General features: G+C 44.7%; 1 protein-coding gene across 1 annotated transcript in view; it reads left to right on the forward strand.

Annotated features, from left to right (window-relative positions):
* plekho1b (pleckstrin homology domain containing, family O member 1b) overlaps positions 1 to 19,203 on the forward strand; it is a 40,967-nt gene extending 21,764 nt beyond the window's left edge. Inside the window, exons 3-6 of the mRNA XM_038977339.1 lie at positions 8,229 to 8,369; positions 9,753 to 9,857; positions 15,122 to 15,223; positions 15,499 to 19,203. Of these exons, the coding sequence (XP_038833267.1) occupies positions 8,229 to 8,369; positions 9,753 to 9,857; positions 15,122 to 15,223; positions 15,499 to 16,287 (1,137 nt within the window). The 3' untranslated portion in view covers positions 16,288 to 19,203. The remainder of the gene's footprint in view (positions 1 to 8,228; positions 8,370 to 9,752; positions 9,858 to 15,121; positions 15,224 to 15,498) is intronic.
* Positions 19,204 to 19,512: the final 309 nt, after the last annotated feature.

Genomic DNA, 19,512 nt, shown 5'->3' on the forward strand with positions numbered 1-19,512 from the left:
ACCAAGCTTGACGGGGGGACTATGAGTTCTCCATGTTCCTTGGCGAAAAGATATGGGCTCCAAGCTTAACAAACACACTGTTTGGTTATCACCTACTTGTGACACGTCACGTGAGCAGAGTCCGGCTCAGGTTCTGGCTCTGTTGAGGCTACATCAGATAGGCTTCTCCTCAGAGGATACCCTGGTCTGTCTTGACACTAGCCGAGGTCACCTAGCCTCAACGAGTCTCCTCCTGCCCTGACCCCTAAACCCAGCTGAAACAGTATTAATATATCTCCTGTCCTGACCACTAAACCCATCTGAAACAGTATTAATATACAGGTATCTCCTGTCCTGACCACTAAACCCATCTGAAACAGTATTAATATATCTCCTGTCCTGACCACTAAACCCAACTGAAACAGTATTAATATACAGGTATCTCCTGCCCTGCCCTGACCACTAAACCCACCTGAAACAGTATTAATATATCTCCTGTCCTGACCACTAAACCCATCTGAAACAGTATTAATATATCTCCTGTCCTGACCACTAAACCCATCTGAACCAGTATTAATATATATTCTGTCCTGACCACTAAACCCAACTGAAACAGTATTAATATATCTCCTGTCCTGTCCTGACCACTAAACCCACCTGAAACAGTATTAATATATCTCCTGTCCTGACCACTAAACCCATCTGAACCAGTATTAATATATATTCTGTCCTGACCACTAAACCCATCTGAAACAGTATTAATATATCTCCTGTCCTGACCACTAAACCCAACTGAAACAGTATTAATATACAGGTATCTCCTGCCCTGACCACTAAACCCATCTGAAACAGTATTAATATATCTCCTGTCTTGACCACTAAACCCATCTGAACCAGTATTAATATACAGGTATCTCCTGCCCTGACCCCTAAACCCATCTGAAACAGTATTAATATATATCCTGTCCTGACCACTAAACCCAACTGAAACAGTATTAAAATACAGGTATCTCCTGCCCTGACCACTAAACCCATCTGAAACAGTATTAATATATCTCCTGTCCTGACCACTAAACCCAACTGAAACAGTATTAATATACAGGTATCTCCTGCCCTGACCACTAAACCCATCTGAAACAGTATTAATATATCTCCTGTCTTGACCACTAAACCCATCTGAACCAGTATTAATATATCTCCTGCCCTGACCACTAAACCCATCTGAAACAGTATTAATATATCTCCTGCCCTGACCACTAAACCCAACTGAAACAGTATTAATATATCTCCTGTCCTGACCACTAAACCCAACTGAAACAGTATTAATATACAGGTATCTCCTACCCTGACCACTAAACCCATCTGAAACAGTATTAATATACAGGTATCTCCTGCCCTGACCACTAAACCCATCTGAAACAGTATTAATATATCTCCTGTCCTGACCACTAAACCCAACTGAAACAGTATTAATATACAGGTATCTCCTGCCCTGACCCCTAAACCCATCTGAAACAGTATTAATATATCTCCTGCCCTGACCACTAAACCCATCTGAAACAGTATTAATATATCTCCTGCCCTGACCACTAAACCCAACTGAAACAGTATTAATATATCTCCTGTCCTGACCACTAAACCCAACTGAAACAGTATTAATATACAGGTATCTCCTACCCTGACCACTAAACCCATCTGAAACAGTATTAATATACAGGTATCTCCTGCCCTGACCACTAAACCCATCTGAAACAGTATTAATATATCTCCTGTCCTGACCACTAAACCCAACTGAAACAGTATTAATATACAGGTATCTCCTGCCCTGACCCCTAAACCCATCTGAAACAGTATTAATATATATCCTGTCCTGACCACTAAACCCAACTGAAACAGTATTAAAATACAGGTATCTCCTGCCCTGACCACTAAACCCATCTGAAACAGTATTAATATATCTCCTGTCCTGACCACTAAACCCAACTGAAACAGTATTAATATACAGGTATCTCCTGCCCTGACCACTAAACCCATCTGAAACAGTATTAATATATCTCCTGTCCTGACCACTAAACCCAACTGAAACAGTATTAATATATCTCCTGTCCTGACCCCTAAACCCATCTGAAACAGTATTAATATATCTCCTGTCCTGACCACTAAACCCATCTGAAACAGTATTAATATATATTCTGTCCTGACCACTAAACCCATCTGAAACAGTATTAATATATCTCCTGTCCTGACCACTAAACCCAACTGAAACAGTATTAATATACAGGTATCTCCTACCCTGACCACTAAACCCATCTGAAACAGTATTAATATACAGGTATCTCCTGCCCTGACCACTAAACCCATCTGAAACAGTATTAATATATCTCCTGTCCTGACCACTAAACCCAACTGAAACAGTATTAATATACAGGTATCTCCTGCCCTGACCCCTAAACCCATCTGAAACAGTATTAATATATATCCTGTCCTGACCACTAAACCCATCTGAAACAGTATTAATATATCTCCTGTCCTGACCACTAAACCCAACTGAAACAGTATTAATATACAGGTATCTCCTGCCCTGACCACTAAACCCATCTGAAACAGTATTAATATATCTCCTGTCCTGACCACTAAACCCATCTGAAACAGTATTAATATACAGGTATCTCCTGCCCTGACCACTAAACCCACCTGAAACAGTATTAATATATCTCCTGTCCTGACCACTAAACCCAACTGAAACAGTATTAATATACAGGTATCTCCTGCCCTGACCACTAAACCCATCTGAAACAGTATTAATATATCTCCTGCCCTGACCACTAAACCCATCTGAAACAGTATTAATATATCTCCTGTCCTGACCACTAAACCCATCTGAAACAGTATTAATATACAGGTATCTCCTGCCCTGACCACTAAACCCTACTGAAAAGGTATTAATATATATCATGTCCTGACCACTAAACCCTACTGAAACGGTATTAATATATATCCTGTCCTGACCACTAAACCCATCTGAAACAGTATTAGTATATCTCCTGTCCTGACCACTAAACCCTACTGAAACGGTATTAATATATATCCTGTCCTGACCACTAAACCTAACTGAACCAGTATTATGTGACACTCCCTCCTCTCTCCCATTCTATCCAGTAGGTTCAGACATTGCTGACTTGCAATATGCTGCCTTTGAGTTCTAAGAAGAGTGACAATGTTGGCCTGACCACTGCGTTCTGGAGGCACCTCTGAGAGGGAAGAAGAGTGTAGAGTCAAAGTTGACTGGACTAGCGTTGGCATTGCCCTGCTACCTATCCTGTCCTGCTGTCTCCCAGGCCAGGCATGCGTCCAGCCATGTGTGTGTCCTACAGCTTCTGCACAGTTTGGTCAGTCTCTATCCTGCTCCACTAATGGAAATTGATTGCCACTTAGCGAGGGCCTATTTGTGCTGAGGGGTCAAGTGACGTCAGCGCAGGTCCTGCTGTGCGCTGGGAACCAGTTGAGAGAGAGGCTTTCTAACAGTAAACCAACCAGGGTGATGTTTGAGGCATAGCACAGTCACACCAATTCTGGTCTTCTCCCTCCTGAAATCATACAGTGGACAGTACAGGGTGTCTCTCCACTCAACCACAGGAAGTCATAGAAGATGACAAGGTGACATGGTCATCATCATAGCTTGATGTGAGACTTCCCCAGAGTCCTGTGACTTAAAAGTACCAGAATGATAGTGACAAGATTTGCTTTTTCATCAGCAGAAGAGAGAGGAAAGAACTGGTGTCTGTGGATAGACAGTATGGTGGATAGACAGTATGGTGGATAGTGTGGTGGATAGACAATATGGTGGATAGACAGTATGGTGGATAGACAGTGTGGTGGATAGACAGTATGGTGGATAGACAGTGTGGTGGATAGACAGTATGCTGGATAGACAGTATGGTGGATAGTGTGGTGGATAGACAATATGGTGGATAGACAGTATGGTGGATAGACAGTGTGGTGGATAGACAGTATGCTGGATAGACAGTATGGTGGATAGTGTGGTGGATAGACAATATGGTGGATAGACAGTATGGTGGATAGACAGTGTGGTGGATAGACAGTATGGTGGATAGACAGTGTGGTGAATAGACAGTGTGGTGGATAGACAGTGTTGTGAATAGACAGTGTGGTGGATAGACAGTGTGGTGAATAGACAGTGTGGTGGATAGACAGTATGGTGGATAGACAGTGTGGTGGATAGACAGTATGGTGGATAGACAGTATGGTGGATAGACAGTATGGTGAATAGACAGTGTGGTGGATAGACAGTGTGGTGAATAGACAGTGTGGTGGATAGACTGTGTGGTGGATAGACAGTATGGTGGATAGACAGTGTGGTGGATAGACAGTGTGGTGAATAGACAGTGTGGTGGATAGACAGTATGGTGGATAGTGTGGTGGATAGACAGTGTGGTGGATAGACAGTGTGGTGGATAGACAGTGTGGTGGATAGACAGTGTGGTGAATAGACAGTGTAGTGGATAGACAATATGGTGGATAGACAGTGTGGTGGATAGACAGTGTGGTGGGTAGACAGTATGGTGGATAGACAGTGTGGTGAATAGACAGTGTGGTGGATAGACAGTGTGGTGGATAGACAGTATGGTGGATAGACAGTGTGGTGGATAGACAGTGTGGTGGATAGACAGTATGGTGGATAGACAGTGTGGTGGGTAGACAGTGTGGTGGATAGACAGTGTGGTGGATAGACAGTGTGGTGAATAGACAGTGTGGTGGATAGACAGTGTGGTGGATAGACAGTGTGGTGGATAGACAGTGTGGTGGATAGACAGTATGGTGGATAGACAGTATGGTGAATAGACAGTGTGGTGGATAGACAGTATCATGCATACAGTCTGTGGTTATCAGTCCCAGACACTGTCACAGAGAAAGAGGAAGACAGACTCAAGTCTGGCTTTGTGGCTCTGAGCTCCAACATCACATTGGCTCAGGATCCCCCCCTCCCTGATGAGGAGTGACAAAGTGTGTGTGGAGGGGGGGATTAAAACCAAAGTGAGTGTCAGCGCTGAGGGGGACATGTGTTGGGAGGGAGGGGGTTGGCCGAGGGTTATGATATCTCCCAAAACCTTCTGTCGGGTGCCATCTACTCTTTCAATCCTAAACCCACAGCCCAACTCACCCACCCACCCAGGGCCACAACACATCTCCCAACAGCGGTGCCGTATAGCTGAAATCTAATCCTTTGTAAACACTTTAAATCACCCAAATGTATCATGTTTATGCAATAACCATTTCTGTTTTTGAATTGTTATTCCTGTCTGAAAGCACAAATAAGTATTCTTATAAACCCATTTTCTAAATACATGTATTAATATTTTTCCTGACTGTCTGTCTGACCATTAGCTTACCAGCTAGATAACTAACAGATATCTGCCTTGTCTCAATGCAAACAGGCCTTTTGATTGTTCTACGGCAGCGTTTCTCAAACTCGGTTCTCGGGACCCCAAGCCACAAAGCCAGACTTGAGTCTGTCTTCCTCTTTCTCTGTGACAGTGTCTGGGACTGATAACCACAGACTGTATGCATGATACTGTCTATCCACCATACTGTCTATCCACCACACTGTCTATCCACCATACTGTCTATCCACCACACTGTCTATTCACCACACTGTCTATCCACCATACTGTCTATCCACCACACTGTCTATTCACCACACTGTCTATTCACCACACTGTCTATCCACCATACTGTCTATCCACCACACTGTCTATTCACCACAATGTCTATCCACCATACTGTCTATCCACCATACTGTCTACCCACCACACTGTCTATCCACCATACTGTCTATCCACCATACTGTCTATTCACCACACTGTCTATTCACCACACTGTCTATCCACCATGCCCCTAACACTACATCTTATTCAAATGATCAAAGCTTGATGATTAGTTGATCATTTGATCATCAATCAGCTGTGTAGTGTTAGGGCAAAAACCAAAACGTGCACCTCTGGGGGTCCCCAGGACCGAGTTTGGGAAACCCTGTTGTAAGGAGTGTGTATGGCTCCACCAAGGTTCAGAAAACTGAAATCACGAGAGGCAGCGAGCGGTATGTTGACTCACTGAGGCACCTTTATGTACCAAAGTTTAACAATATTTTAATTTAGTCTTTTGTACGCCCAATAAAACTTTTAACTTTATGGGGTGGATGGCTGTCATGTCATCACACTGTCCCATGATAGACGGTCCCGTGGGGGTTGTGTCATAGGCCCACAGCTGTGCCCCATGTGGCAACTGGCTGCCCCGGACCTGAACTCACATTGCCACCATGCCACCTGGGGAGGGTTAAGATGGTGACACTTTACTGGTGACCTCTTACAAACCTAGGGCCATATAAAATCTGTGATGCGGAGAACGTGGACGGAATCACGGAATCCAGACATTTAACCATAATTCAACGATGTTCAAACATTTATTGAACTTAGTAGGATATCAATTACATTTGCCCAAGTTTATCATAAGACATTAACAGACTGCATCAGTGATTCGTATTTCCTGCAACTTCCTGAATAGGCAACGAGAAATCCCCCTGTCTGTGTATGTGAGGTGAGCACATCTACCTCTTTGTGTAGCGGTTAGCGATGATGCTAATGAAAACAGTCTTCTGGTAGATGGAAAGGCTTTTCCAAAAAACTTCTCAATTAAATGTTAACTACAAAGTAGCGTATGCTGACCTGGCAGAATGATATAATTATTATTTTCATAAATCCAGTGGGTATTTGTTTAGCAAACTCTACCATCATATGTGTGCTACAAAAACATGCTAAACAACAGACTCTTGCTAGGTGTACACTTGAATTAAAGGGTAACTATAATCCAAAATCTAATCTTCTCAAATTTTTCCCAGACCTCAAAAGTGGTCTCCTGATGTGGTTTAAGCATTGTTGTGGACAGACACAAAGCCGTGTCTGACCTTAATCCAATTAGCTGTTGTGTTGTCACTGGGTGCTGCCTGTTCAGTCTATTGCCTTTGTCCTGGGATGTGTTTGGTGGTGGGGTGGGGGCGGGGGACGTCAGATTAATAACACAAGTTATTAACAACACGGACCAGGAGGGAGTTTGTGTCTAGGAAGGGTTGAGGGTTGGGGCTTATTGTGCACGTTGTGATTAGTCCAGCATGTTCCGGACCGGTTGTGTCCTTCAAGAATTGATGGCCTCCTGCCCTATCTGCACCCTGCAGCGTTATTGGATGACTGCCTTTGTTTCTATTTGAGTGACTTCGTGCCTGCTAGCTCCGCCTTTACACCATACAGCCTCACACATCACATGGGAGACGTCCTTTATCTCTCTCACAGTTTTCAGGGACACAGAATACACTATTACAGTTCATACAGTTCATTCTGTTGAAGTTGACATCTGTATTGGAGTCTTAGCTTTCTGTTCAACATCTCCATCTATCTACTGTGTCTATCTGAAACATCTCCATCTATCTACTGTGTCTATCTGAAACATCTCCATCTATCTACTGTGTCTATCTGAAACATCTCCATCTATCTACTGTATCTATCTGAAACATCTCCATCTATCTACTGTGTCTATCTGAAACATTTCCATCTATCTACTGTGTCTATCTGAAACATCTCCATCTATCTACTGTGTCTATCTGAAACATTTCCATCTATCTACTGTGTCTATCTGAAACATCTCCATCTATCTACTGTGTCTATCTGAAACATCTCCATCTATCTACTGTGTCTATCTGAAACATTTCCATCTATCTACTGTGTCTATCTGAAACATCTCCATCTATCTACTGTGTCTATCTGAAACATTTCCATCTATCTACTGTGTCTATCTGAAACATCTCCATCTATCTACTGTGTCTATCTGAAACATCTCCATCTGTCTATTGTGTCTATCTGAAACATCTCCATCTATCTATTGTGTCTAACTGAAACATCTGTCCGTTGTGTCTATCTGAAACATCTGTCTATTGTGTCTATCTGAAACATCTCAATCTGTCCATTGTGTCTATCTGAAACATCTTCTATTGTGTCTATCTGAAACATCTGTCCAATGTGTCTACCTGAAACATCTGTCTATTGTGTCTATCTGAAACATCTGTCCATTGTGTCTCTCTAAAACATCTGTCCATTGTGTCTATCTGAAACATCTGAAACATCTGTCCATTGTGTCTATCTGCAACATCTGAAACATCTGTCCATTGTGTCTATCTGCAGGTGAAGGATGAGAAGAAGATCCAGGAGGTGGTTGACCTGACAGATTACGAGCGTTCTGAGGAGCTCCGCAAGGCCAAGAGCCGCAGCAAGAAGAACCACAGCAAGTTCACCCTGCTGCGCTCCAGAACCCCAGGCAACACGGTGGGTCCACAGGAAGTGTCCACAAGAACCCAGATCTAGAATCTTGGAAAGAGCAAACCTGTACCTCAAAGTACTCTACCACAATAGCAACACAATCAATACTTACATCTTAAACACACTGTTGAGATGAGTTTCACGGTGCTGTAGCCAGACATTAACATAGTCAGATCAGTTACAGCAGCCAGATTGATTGACAGGCTGATTGACACTCACCTGACCCGGCTCGCCAGACCGGGCCACCACCCTGTACACACTGTCCTTAGTCATTAGCCATGATCCCCTTTGACTCTACTTAGCTCCTCCCACCTCTGTCTCTGCCCAGAGACACTGTCCTCCCTCCCTCTGTTCCCTCCCTCCTTCTGTTCCCTCCTTCCTTCTGTTCCCTCCCTTTCACAGGGACATTGTGTTCCAGACTCGCCACACCTCCAACTCCTACACCCAGTATATGATCACCAACGCTGATGGACAGACTAACTTGAGAAACAGAGTGAAAGTGTCAAATTCCCAATGCTTGTAGACCATTTGAAATCTGACAGTTTGCCAGTCCAGTTCACCTTTGAAACATGGAAAGGCTCTTCTGGTGAGGCAGTGATTCCCCCATGACCCCTACACACACTAGGGGGGGGGGGCATTTGACGTTTTTTTTTATGTTTGAGTACTCAAATCCGTTTTTTAAATAATATGTAGAACACAAGACCCCCGCTGGAAAAAATATGTGTCCATTTATCTATAGACATAACCTGTATGACCCTTGGTTTCTTTTCTGTTGTGCCCTGCAAATGCACATATACAAATGGAACACTAACATGGTCTCCAAGTCCTGTTCAGGCAGCCACAAAGCACAATCCACCAAATAGTTTTACAGTAATTGACACAAATGTAATCTCTGGTTAAAGGTCATGCATTGACTTCCGTTCCAGTACTCCATTACTCATACCCATCTCTAACACACACATGCACTCACAAAGTGGCGCACACACACGCACACACACGCACACATACACCATCTGCAGGCTCTCCCAGAACCCCCAGAGCAGCAGGAGGATAGGGTATCACGTTGGGTTGTCAGGTCAGGAAGCTTGTGTTTCAGCACACAGACAGACACAGACTGAGAGTGATTCTCAGAGTCTCCACACAGCTGCAGTTTCCTGTAGCCTCAGTGGGAGAAAGAGCGCCATATGGTCATATCTGTGTGTGAATGTGTGCGTGAGTGATATGGGTTTCTGGAATGGTACCTATATGAAAGGTATCCCTTACAGATGGTTGACTGAGAACTATGCATGTTAGGATTTTCAACACTCCCTTCATGCTCAGTTACACAATATTGTGCAAGGCCCTGGCTTCTTACATTCCCACTCTCTCTCTCTCGTTTGTGTCTGTCAGGTCCCTAACCTGGTGTTCCTGGCTGTTAGTCCAGAGGAGAAGGAGTCCTGGATAAACGCCTTAAATGGAGCAATCACCAGATCCAAGAACAGCATCCTGGATGAGGTGAGACACACCCCTCGGCGCACCTCCACTCTCCTTCTCATCTTCCTCTCTCTCTCTCTCTTATAAACAACACTTCATCTGTCACATGGCCAATTGCAAGAGGATATCTTACTGAATGCACTTTTGAGGAATGGAATCCATTGACCCGCCCCTCATTCACACACACCCTCATGACCCGACACTAAACTCCCACAGCATGTTGACATGTATAAAGTGCTTCAGAAATAGAAGGACCTGTTATAGTATCTTACATTCTATCTTAAACTGGTTTCCTGATGAGGGCATTTTCTGGGTTTCAGTCTAGTGTAGTGTAGATGAAATGACCTCTATAAAGAAGAGAGACAGGTGGTGACAGATGTGACAGTCTTCTAGCTGAGGCTGCTGATCAAAGGATTCCCTCTCTGTTTGGGGATGATGGGATGGATCCTTCATCCCTCCTTCTCACCGTAGGTCAATCGCCCTGATGACATCAATAGACAGACGGTAGGGGAGCAGCTTGATGTGAAATAACATGTATACACACTAAAACACACATATACATTCACACACACACACACTGAGCTTTTATGCATTTAACGCATCGTGTCAACACCACCCTTATACAGTATAAGGCCACAACACACACATTTGACATAATCCACAAACACACACACATGGATGGACACATGCACACACACACTGATGCACGAAAGCACACGCATGCACACACACACGCACCCTATCACACAGCTATAGATGGCCCAAACTGTACAGGTCCCTATCACACAGCTATAGATGGCCCAAACTGTACAGGTCCCTATCACACAGCTATAGATGGCCCAAACTGTACAGGTCCCTATCACACAGCTATAGATGGCCCAAACTGTACAGGTCCCTATCACACAGCTATGGATGGCCCAAACTGTACAGGTCCCTATCACACAGCTATAGATGGCCCAAACTGTACAGGTCCCTATCACACAGCTATAGATGGCCCAAACTGTACAGGTCCCTATCACACAGCTATAGATGGCCCGAACTGTACAGGTCCCTATCACACAGCTATAGATGGCCCGAACTGTACAGGTCCCTATCACACAGCTATAGATGGCCCAAACTGTACAGGTCCCTATCACACAGCTATAGATGGCCCAAACTGTACAGGTCCCTATCACACAGCTATAGATGGCCCGAACTGTACAGGTCCCTATCACACAGCTATAGATGGCCCGAACTGTACAGGTCCCTATCACACAGCTATAGATGGCCCAAACTGTACAGGTCCCTATCACACAGCTATAGATGGCCCAAACTGTACAGGTCCCTATCACACAGCTATAGATGGCCCAAACTGTACAGGTCCCTATCATACAGCTATAGATGGCCCAAACTGTACAGGTCCCTATCACACAGCTATAGATGGCCCAAACTGTACAGGTCCCTATCACACAGCTATAGATGGCCCGAACTGTACAGGTCCCTATCACACAGCTATAGATGGCCCAAACTGTACAGGTCCCTATCACACAGCTATAGATGGCCCAAACTGTACAGGTCCCTATCACACAGCTATAGATGGCCCGAACTGTACAGGTCCCTATCACACAGCTATAGATGGCCCAAACTGTACAGGTCCCTATCACAGAGCTATGGATGGCCCAAACTGTACAGGTCCCTATCACACAGCTATAGATGGCCCGAACTGTACAGGTCCCTATCACACAGCTATAGATGGCCCGAACTGTACAGGTCCCTATCACACAGCTATAGATGGGAGAAGCAGAAGCACTCTCACAATGACTATCCAAATCCATGACATCACTGTTAAAGAAACAGAACGAATACAACATTGAGCTACTTTCACATCAAATAAAATACAATTAGAGGACAAATGGTCAGGTGTGTGGATGGACTCGGAACAACAGCACCAGCACTGTGAGAGAGATCAATTACCTCCAGGGCTCCAGTGTCTCTGCTGCTGAATAGCCTGATGACATCAGAGACGGGATTCACTCTTCCACCAGGATGGGGTTTCATTGCTCTCAACTGTAGGGTTATCACAGGTGGAGTCCTACATGATGGTACACACGTACTGTAGATCTATGTTGATAAACCTGCATTGAATTGCAATGCAACATTGCAACATTGGTTGCTATTATACACATAATGTATGTGTATAATAGCGAACCTAGTGCCCTTAAATACACCCTTATTTTTATTTTTATTTAACCTTTATTTAACTCGGCAAATCAGTTAAGAACAAATTGTTATTTACAATGACGGCCTAGGAACAGTGGGTTAACTGCCTTGTTCAGGGGCACTTTTACTGAACACAGTACCCTGACAAGACAGTCACATGATTGGATGGCGTTTTAAAACATCCTCAAAAACTCTATTCAATCTGTGGATTCCTCCTGGTCGGCTGTATCACATAGAAATACTAGATTGACTTCAGAATATTGTCTTACAATAGATGAACTAGATACATGTTGACAATTGGATGTGGGACAATTGCTGATCCAAGGTTTTTGTCAAAGGATGATGGATAAAAAAATCTGGTTGAGTTTGGGTTTAGTCATTGGTTGTTATGTCAGAAAGAAGGCAGGTCATAGCTGTAACTGCATACATTACATGATTGTGGAGCGACAAGCTTACAAAATAACACAACAGTATGTTTAGCAGAACATAAAAGATGCACCCATCATATAATCACCATTTAACCCACTCTGTGTTATGTCCAACACCGGAGATGGATAATGTTGACAAACACCGGAGTTGGATAATGGATAATGTTGGCAAACAAATTAAATTAAATCCCTTAAAGTTTGAGGAATGAGTGGCACTTTGCTGTAATGGAATGACTCCACCACGCCTGCTCCCAAAACCCATAACCTCCCCTCTAAAACCTCTAACCTCCCCTCTAAAACCCATAACCTCCCCTCTAAAACCCATAACCTCCCCTCTAAAACTCCTAACCTCCACTCTAAAACCCATAACCTCCCCTCTAAAACCCCTAACCTCCCCTCTAAAACCTCTAACCTCCCCTCTAAAACCCTTAACCTCCCCTCTAAAACCTCTAACCTCCCCTCTAAAACCCCTAACCTCCCCTCTAAAACCTCTAACCTCCCCTCTAAAACCACTAACCTCCCCTCTAAAACCCCTAACCTCCCCTCTAAAACCTCTAACCTCCCCTCTAAAACCTCTAACCTCCCCTCTAAAACCTCTAACCTCCCCTCTAAAACCCCTAGCCTCCCCTCTAAAACCTCTAGCCTCCCCTCTAAAACCTCTAACCTCCCCTCTAAAACCTCTAACCTCCCCTCTAAAACCCTTAACCTACCCTCTAAAACCCCTAACCTCCCCTCTAAAACCCCTAACCTCCCCTCTAAAACCTCTAACCTCCCCTCTAAAACCCTTAACCACCCCTCTAAAACCCCTAACCTCCCCTCTAAAACCTCTAACCTCCCCTCTAAAACACCTAACCTCCCCTCTAAAACCCATAACCTCCCCTCTAAAACCTCTACAGGGAGTCAGGGGACATTTAAAAAAAAATATATTTAACCTTTATTTAACTAGGCAAGTCAGTTAAGAACAAATTCTTATTTTTTATTTTATTTCACCTTTATTTAACCAGGTAGGCCAGTTGAGAACAAGTTCTCATTTACAACTGCAACCTGGCCAAGATAAAGCAAAGCAGTGCGACACAAACAACAACACAGAGTTACACATGGAATAAACAAACGCACAGTCAATAACACAATAGAAAAAATCTATATACAGTGTGTGCAAATGAGGTAAGATTAGGGAGGTAAGGCAATAAATAGGCCGTAGTGGCGAAGTAATTACAATTTAGCAATTAAACACGGGAGTGATAGATGTGCAGAAGATGAATGTGCAAGTAGAGATACTGGGGTGCAAAGGAGCAACAACAAAAAAATAACAATATGGGGATGAGGTAGTTGGATGGGCTATTTACAGATGGGCTGTGTACAGGTGCAATGATCTGTGAGCTGCTCTGATAGCTGATGCTTAAAGTTAGTGAGGGAGATATGAGTCTCCAGCTTCAGTGATTTTTGCAATTCGTTCCAGTCATTGGCAGCAGAGAACTGGGAATTTATTTACAATGACGGCCTACACCGGCCAAACCTGGACGACGCTGGGCCAATTGTGCACCGCCCTATGGGACTCTCAATCACAGCTGGTTGTGATGCAGCCTGGATAGCTAACCTAGTGCTCTTAACTGCACACATATGCTGGTGATCTCCATCTTTTCTCGTTCCACCTGATAATGTAATGGCTAGAAGCTTTCAGATCCAATTGACAATTATGACGTTGATATTAGACATAAAATCCCAGCGGATAAAATATTACATGTTGCTTAGTCCCACTAGCCAGTGAATAAACTACACTCCAGCTGAACTCACTTCATCAGTGGAGACGGTGTTATCACTAGATGACAGTACATACGTGTTGGTCATCAGTGTAGCTATAGGTTAGCTATAGGTTATCTATAGGGCTAAACTCACTTCATCAGTGGAGACGGTGTTATCACTAGTTAACAGTGCAGACGTGTTGGTCGTCAGTGTAGCTATAGGTTAGCTATGGGTTAGCTATAGGTTAGCTATAGGTTAGCTATAGGGCTGAACTCACTTCATCAGTGGGGACGGTGTTATCACTAGTTAACAGTGCAGACGTGTTGGTCATCAGTGTAGCTATAGGTTAGCTATGGGTTAGCTATAGGTTAGCTATAGGTTAGCTATAGGGCTGAACTCACTTCATCAGTGGGGACGGTGTTATCACTAGTTAACAGTGCAGACGTGTTGGTCGTCAGTGTAGCTATAGGTTAGCTATAGGTTAGCTATAGGTTAGCGGCCTGTTTCCCAAGGCCTTATGCAAATTGTTGTGGCCCATTTGGCCCAGTGAGTCACATGCCTGTACATGATCAATCCATGATTAGGCCGATAATACTGATCAATAAACTACCCAACCCACTCCAACACAAACACAGCCCTCAGGCTAATGGGAAAGCATGTCAATCCCCTCACTCCACATGTGACTGTTCCATTATCTAGCTCTCTCTCTCTCTCTCTCTCTCTCTCTCTCTCTCTCTCTCTCTCTCTCTCTCTCTCTCTCTCTCTCTCTCTCTCTCTCTCTCTCTCTCTCTCTCTCTCTCTCTCTCTCTCTCTCTCTCTCTCTCTCTCTCTCTCTCTCTCTCTCTCTCTCTCTCTCTCTCTCTCTCTCTCTTTCATCTTTCTTTATCTCTTTCTTTTTTTCTTGCTTCCTTTCAGGTCATGGTTGAGGATGAAAACCTTCTGTCCCATCTCACACGGGACAGGGCTAAGATCCCTCACACACGGCGCCTGCCTACACGAGGACACATCATGGCTGTGGTAGGTATCCTGCTACTCCTGGCCTGTCTTGTCTTAGCCCTCCTTATTACCACAACGGCTGGTTGGAGACAATTCCAACTCGGTCAATTGAGCTTTAATTCATTGAGTCAGTTGGACATGGTAATGATCAAACTACTTTCAACTGGAATTTTACATAAGTTTAATCCAATTAATTTCCTAACTTAACTAAATCACAATGGGCCTTACCCTGATCTCAGTGTTTCTCACTGTGTCTAATATCACTAACAGACTGTTTCTCCTTGCTCCGTGTCCAGGCCTCCACTTCTACCTCTGACGGCATGTTGACCCTTGACCTGATCCAGGAGGAGGACAGCCCCAGCACAGACGGCCAGGACACCTGTGACAAGAGCTTCCGGGCCAACCTGGACAAATCCACTCAGCTCGACTGCCTCAGGTCCAAAACAGAGGGTGCCATCAGTAGCATCTGTCTAGCGACTCCCGCAGAGGTCACTGGGAAGTCCCAGAGCCTTCCGCGCGATACTGGGGTCACCTGGGACGATAAACAGCAACTTCAGAGCCCGATGGGGAAGTCCTGCACTCCTCAGCCGGGCAAGAGGCTCACACCGGCTGAGAAAAGCCGCTGCGCCTCCATGGACGAGATCCTCTCACACTCCGGGACGCAGGCCACCAAACCCAGGACATCCATCCCCCGCTCTGCCACCTCTGCCCCCCCTGGCAACCTGACGCCCATCAGCCAGCTGCAGGACCTAATCGCTCAGAAGCTGGAGAGAACTCAGGAGCTGCTGATGCAGGTGCAGGGGGCGAAGGGGGAGGAGGTGGAGCGGGGGAAGGGGAAAGGGAAGGACTCTCCAGGTTCCAAGGGCTCCAGGGGTTCCTCGGACGGGGCCCGGGCAGAGGCAGAGAGGCTGCTGAAGGAGGCAGCGTCCACATGGGGTCAGGCCAAGGATGTTCTAGAGGAGGTGAAGGAGCTGAGAGCGCTCTACCGTCAGCTGGACTCCCCGCCCGCCACCCCTGCCTCCCTCTCACCCCTCACACCCTCCAACAGCGGCAAGCAGACTGACTACAGGAAGAGCATGATGTGACCGTCAGAGAACTCAACACAGACTGGACTATGAATCCCTAAGCAAAAAAACAACTCAACATGCAAAGCCACAATAGTGTTAAATATGTCTGTTTCTCTCCTTCTGTGTCCTTTCATTTGATTGATGCTGTGACAAAGTGAGGACATTCAGTTGCCCAACGACGTCCCCTGTGCTTGACCACTGTGCCCTTACATGTCTGCTTGATGAAGGGTGTGGGGGGCAAAGCGAAGGGGCCAATCTAGGATCTGAGGTACATGTTGGCCAGGGAGTCCAGTAGAGATCCTGTCTCTCTGTACTGACCAGCTGCTGAAAGACCTTGTGATACTGCAGTGTCGGGTTTTGCTCACAATCTCAATGTTTTCCTCTGCGTTGGTTGTCAAAGAGGGGATGTTGCAAGGTTTGGGCGGGGAATCAGAAGGGCTTTGCTCTCCAGGGATAGACACACAGTGGTTGAGGATGACTCAGATTACAGGAAGGGAAACATGGTGTCCAGACCAGCCCGCATGTTGGGAATGTGAATGTTTTCCTTTTTCTGTTACACAACACACTGGAACGTTGGTCTGAGCCAGATTCCCAACAACCACCACTCTAAAACCAACATCAGCCCACCGTACACCGTACAGTACAGCATCCTCCCTCCCTCCCTCTGCTGCTCTGGGAATGGAGCTCAGTGGACTCCTCATCTCTGCTGGTCCATTATGATTCACAGGAACAAGGGGAACCAGTTCACATAGTCAGAACACACTGGCCTTCCATAGGGTGTTTCTGTCTGTTTCCATGAGCCATATGATACAGTCAAAATGGAGGACGTCTGTCTGGGTTGTGTTGTTACTAGATGGTACCTAATAGGACAGGGCTGTTCCTTTCCTGTAGGCCTACAACCAGTTGTCTTCAGCCAGTTGCCACTGCAGCCATTGATTCTCATGCTGCTGTAGAGTCATGGAGCCGGGGTGGCGTCTGTGTGTGTCTGGTATGAGTGGTGATTCTCATGCTACTGTAGAGCCATGGAGCCGGGATGGCGTCTGTGTGTGTCTGGTATGAGTGGTGATTCTCATGCTACTGTAGAGCCATGGAGCCGGGATGGCGTCTGTGTGTGTCTGGTATGAGTGGTGATTCTCATGCTACTGTAGAGCCATGGAGCCGGGATGGCGTCTGTGTGTGTCTGGTATGAGTGGTGATTCTCATGCTACTGTAGAGCCATGGAGCCGGGATGGCGTCTGTGTGTGTCTGGTGTGAGTGGTGATTATCATGTTACTGTAGAGCCATGGAGCCGGGATGGCGTCTGTGTGTGTCTGTTGTGAGTGGTGAATATCATGCTACTGTAGAGCCATGGAGCCGGGATGGCGTCTGTGTGTGTCTGGTGTGAGTGGGAAGCATGACATAGAGGTCAGATGCAGTACTGAGGAGAGGAACCACTTGTAAGTGATTTGCTAAAATAGTAATAATAACAGAATTGCACTATGAAGGAAGGCTGTAAAACAAGAGAATGAAACTGGTGGGTGGAAACTGGAGAGAACAGATTCTGTTCATTCTGTTCTACATTTTTGATACGACAATCTAGTGTTTCTAGAAACATACAGGCTGCATAGTTCCAACGCCGTGATACCTAAGACAGTCGCTCAGCTCGCTACTGTTTGAAAATCTGAGCTTCTCAAAGGTACAATGTGTGTAAACAATGTTGTTGATGAACGCATCCCTCCGGCTAGCTAACAGTGATGCTAATGCTTGACCTCTGACCTCCCTGTCCTACTTAAGGTCTTATAGGGTTTATGACAGAGAAGAGAGCTATGCAACGTAGCACAAACACACACAACCACAACGAGAGAGAGAGTGAGAGAGAGAGAGAGAGAGAGAGAGAGAGAGAGAGAGAGAGAGAGAGAGAGAGAGAAAGAGAAAGAGAGAGAGAGCAGCGGCCAATGGACTGCGTCGCCTAATCAAAACATCCAGTGCGCCTCTCCAGAGCACCCCGCCTTGTTTTATAGTCAGTAGCTACACATGTTATGTGTTCGCACAGTGCTGTGGAAATGGTTCGCTCTGGACTGTCAGACAGACAAAAACAGTGTTATGATTATGTTGTTATCATTGTTTGTATTTTTTATTTGTTTAAAATGCTTTTGTAGGATGATTTAAGGCACGCTTTAGAGAAGAAAATGGCCGGGGCATTCTAGAATGTTCACGCTCTTAGAATGCTCAACTGGAAACTCTGCATATTGTAGTGTTACTCTGTTTGTTCAACCAACAACCACAACCCAATAACAGAAGTCAAAAATCATTAACGTTGAAGTTGGATATGGACATAAAAGAGGGTGAGGTGAAAAAGGTATGTTAGAAAGAAGACAAGAGGAAACATTTAACTGAGTAGGCCATAAACAATATTTTTACTAGTATGTCTATTATTGTTGTTGTTATTTAGTTTTATCTGGGATGAAGTACTATCTTGTGTGAGGCTGAACACAAAACGTTTGTGCAATCCTGAAAAGATTGATATGACAGCCGATGCACTGTACATACTCGGAGCAGTTGGAATCATCTCACAGGATGTTGCTGTATTTTCTTATTGCGTTGCGTTATGATGGAGACGGAAGTGGCTTTGCTTTGCACTGATGTTCATCACTTCTGGACTGTCAAAGTACTTGAGACATAACCACTTGTGCAATTATAACAATCAGCCTAATTCAGACAACCAGTGTTCTACATTGAATGTTTGCTTTTTTAAGTCAAAACCTAGCCGAGAATTGTAATAAAATGATTTTTGTATGTCCATTCAGAAGAATACCCTACTGGAATATAGGGCTGGTTTTCATAGGAAATGCTGAGGTAGGAAGTGATTGATCCAAGCATTGTTTTTATGGCAGCAATAATACCATCTTCAAGCTATGCCAAAGATAATATGGCTGTACAAGGAAATAAAACTATTCCCATTGAAATACTTTGATAATGTAAATAAGGATGTTTCATATTTTCTAGTTGACAATGTAAACGTCAGCCTACTTGTTCTGACAACCATACCACATGTTGTGTGAAATGGTTGGTCACACCAACTCCAACCTTAATAATCCATCAAACACCAAGTCAACTTCTCCAGCCGCAATGCATTCTGGGATATAATAATAATATAATATTTGCCATTTGGCAGACATTTTTATCAAAAGCGATTTACAGTCATGCATGCATCCATTTTATGTATGGGTGGCCCCTGGAATCGAACCCTCAGGTATGGCAGTA

Source organism: Salvelinus namaycush, chromosome 37 (assembly GCF_016432855.1).
Source record: "Salvelinus namaycush isolate Seneca chromosome 37, SaNama_1.0, whole genome shotgun sequence".
Taxonomy (NCBI): Eukaryota; Metazoa; Chordata; class Actinopteri; order Salmoniformes; family Salmonidae; genus Salvelinus; species Salvelinus namaycush.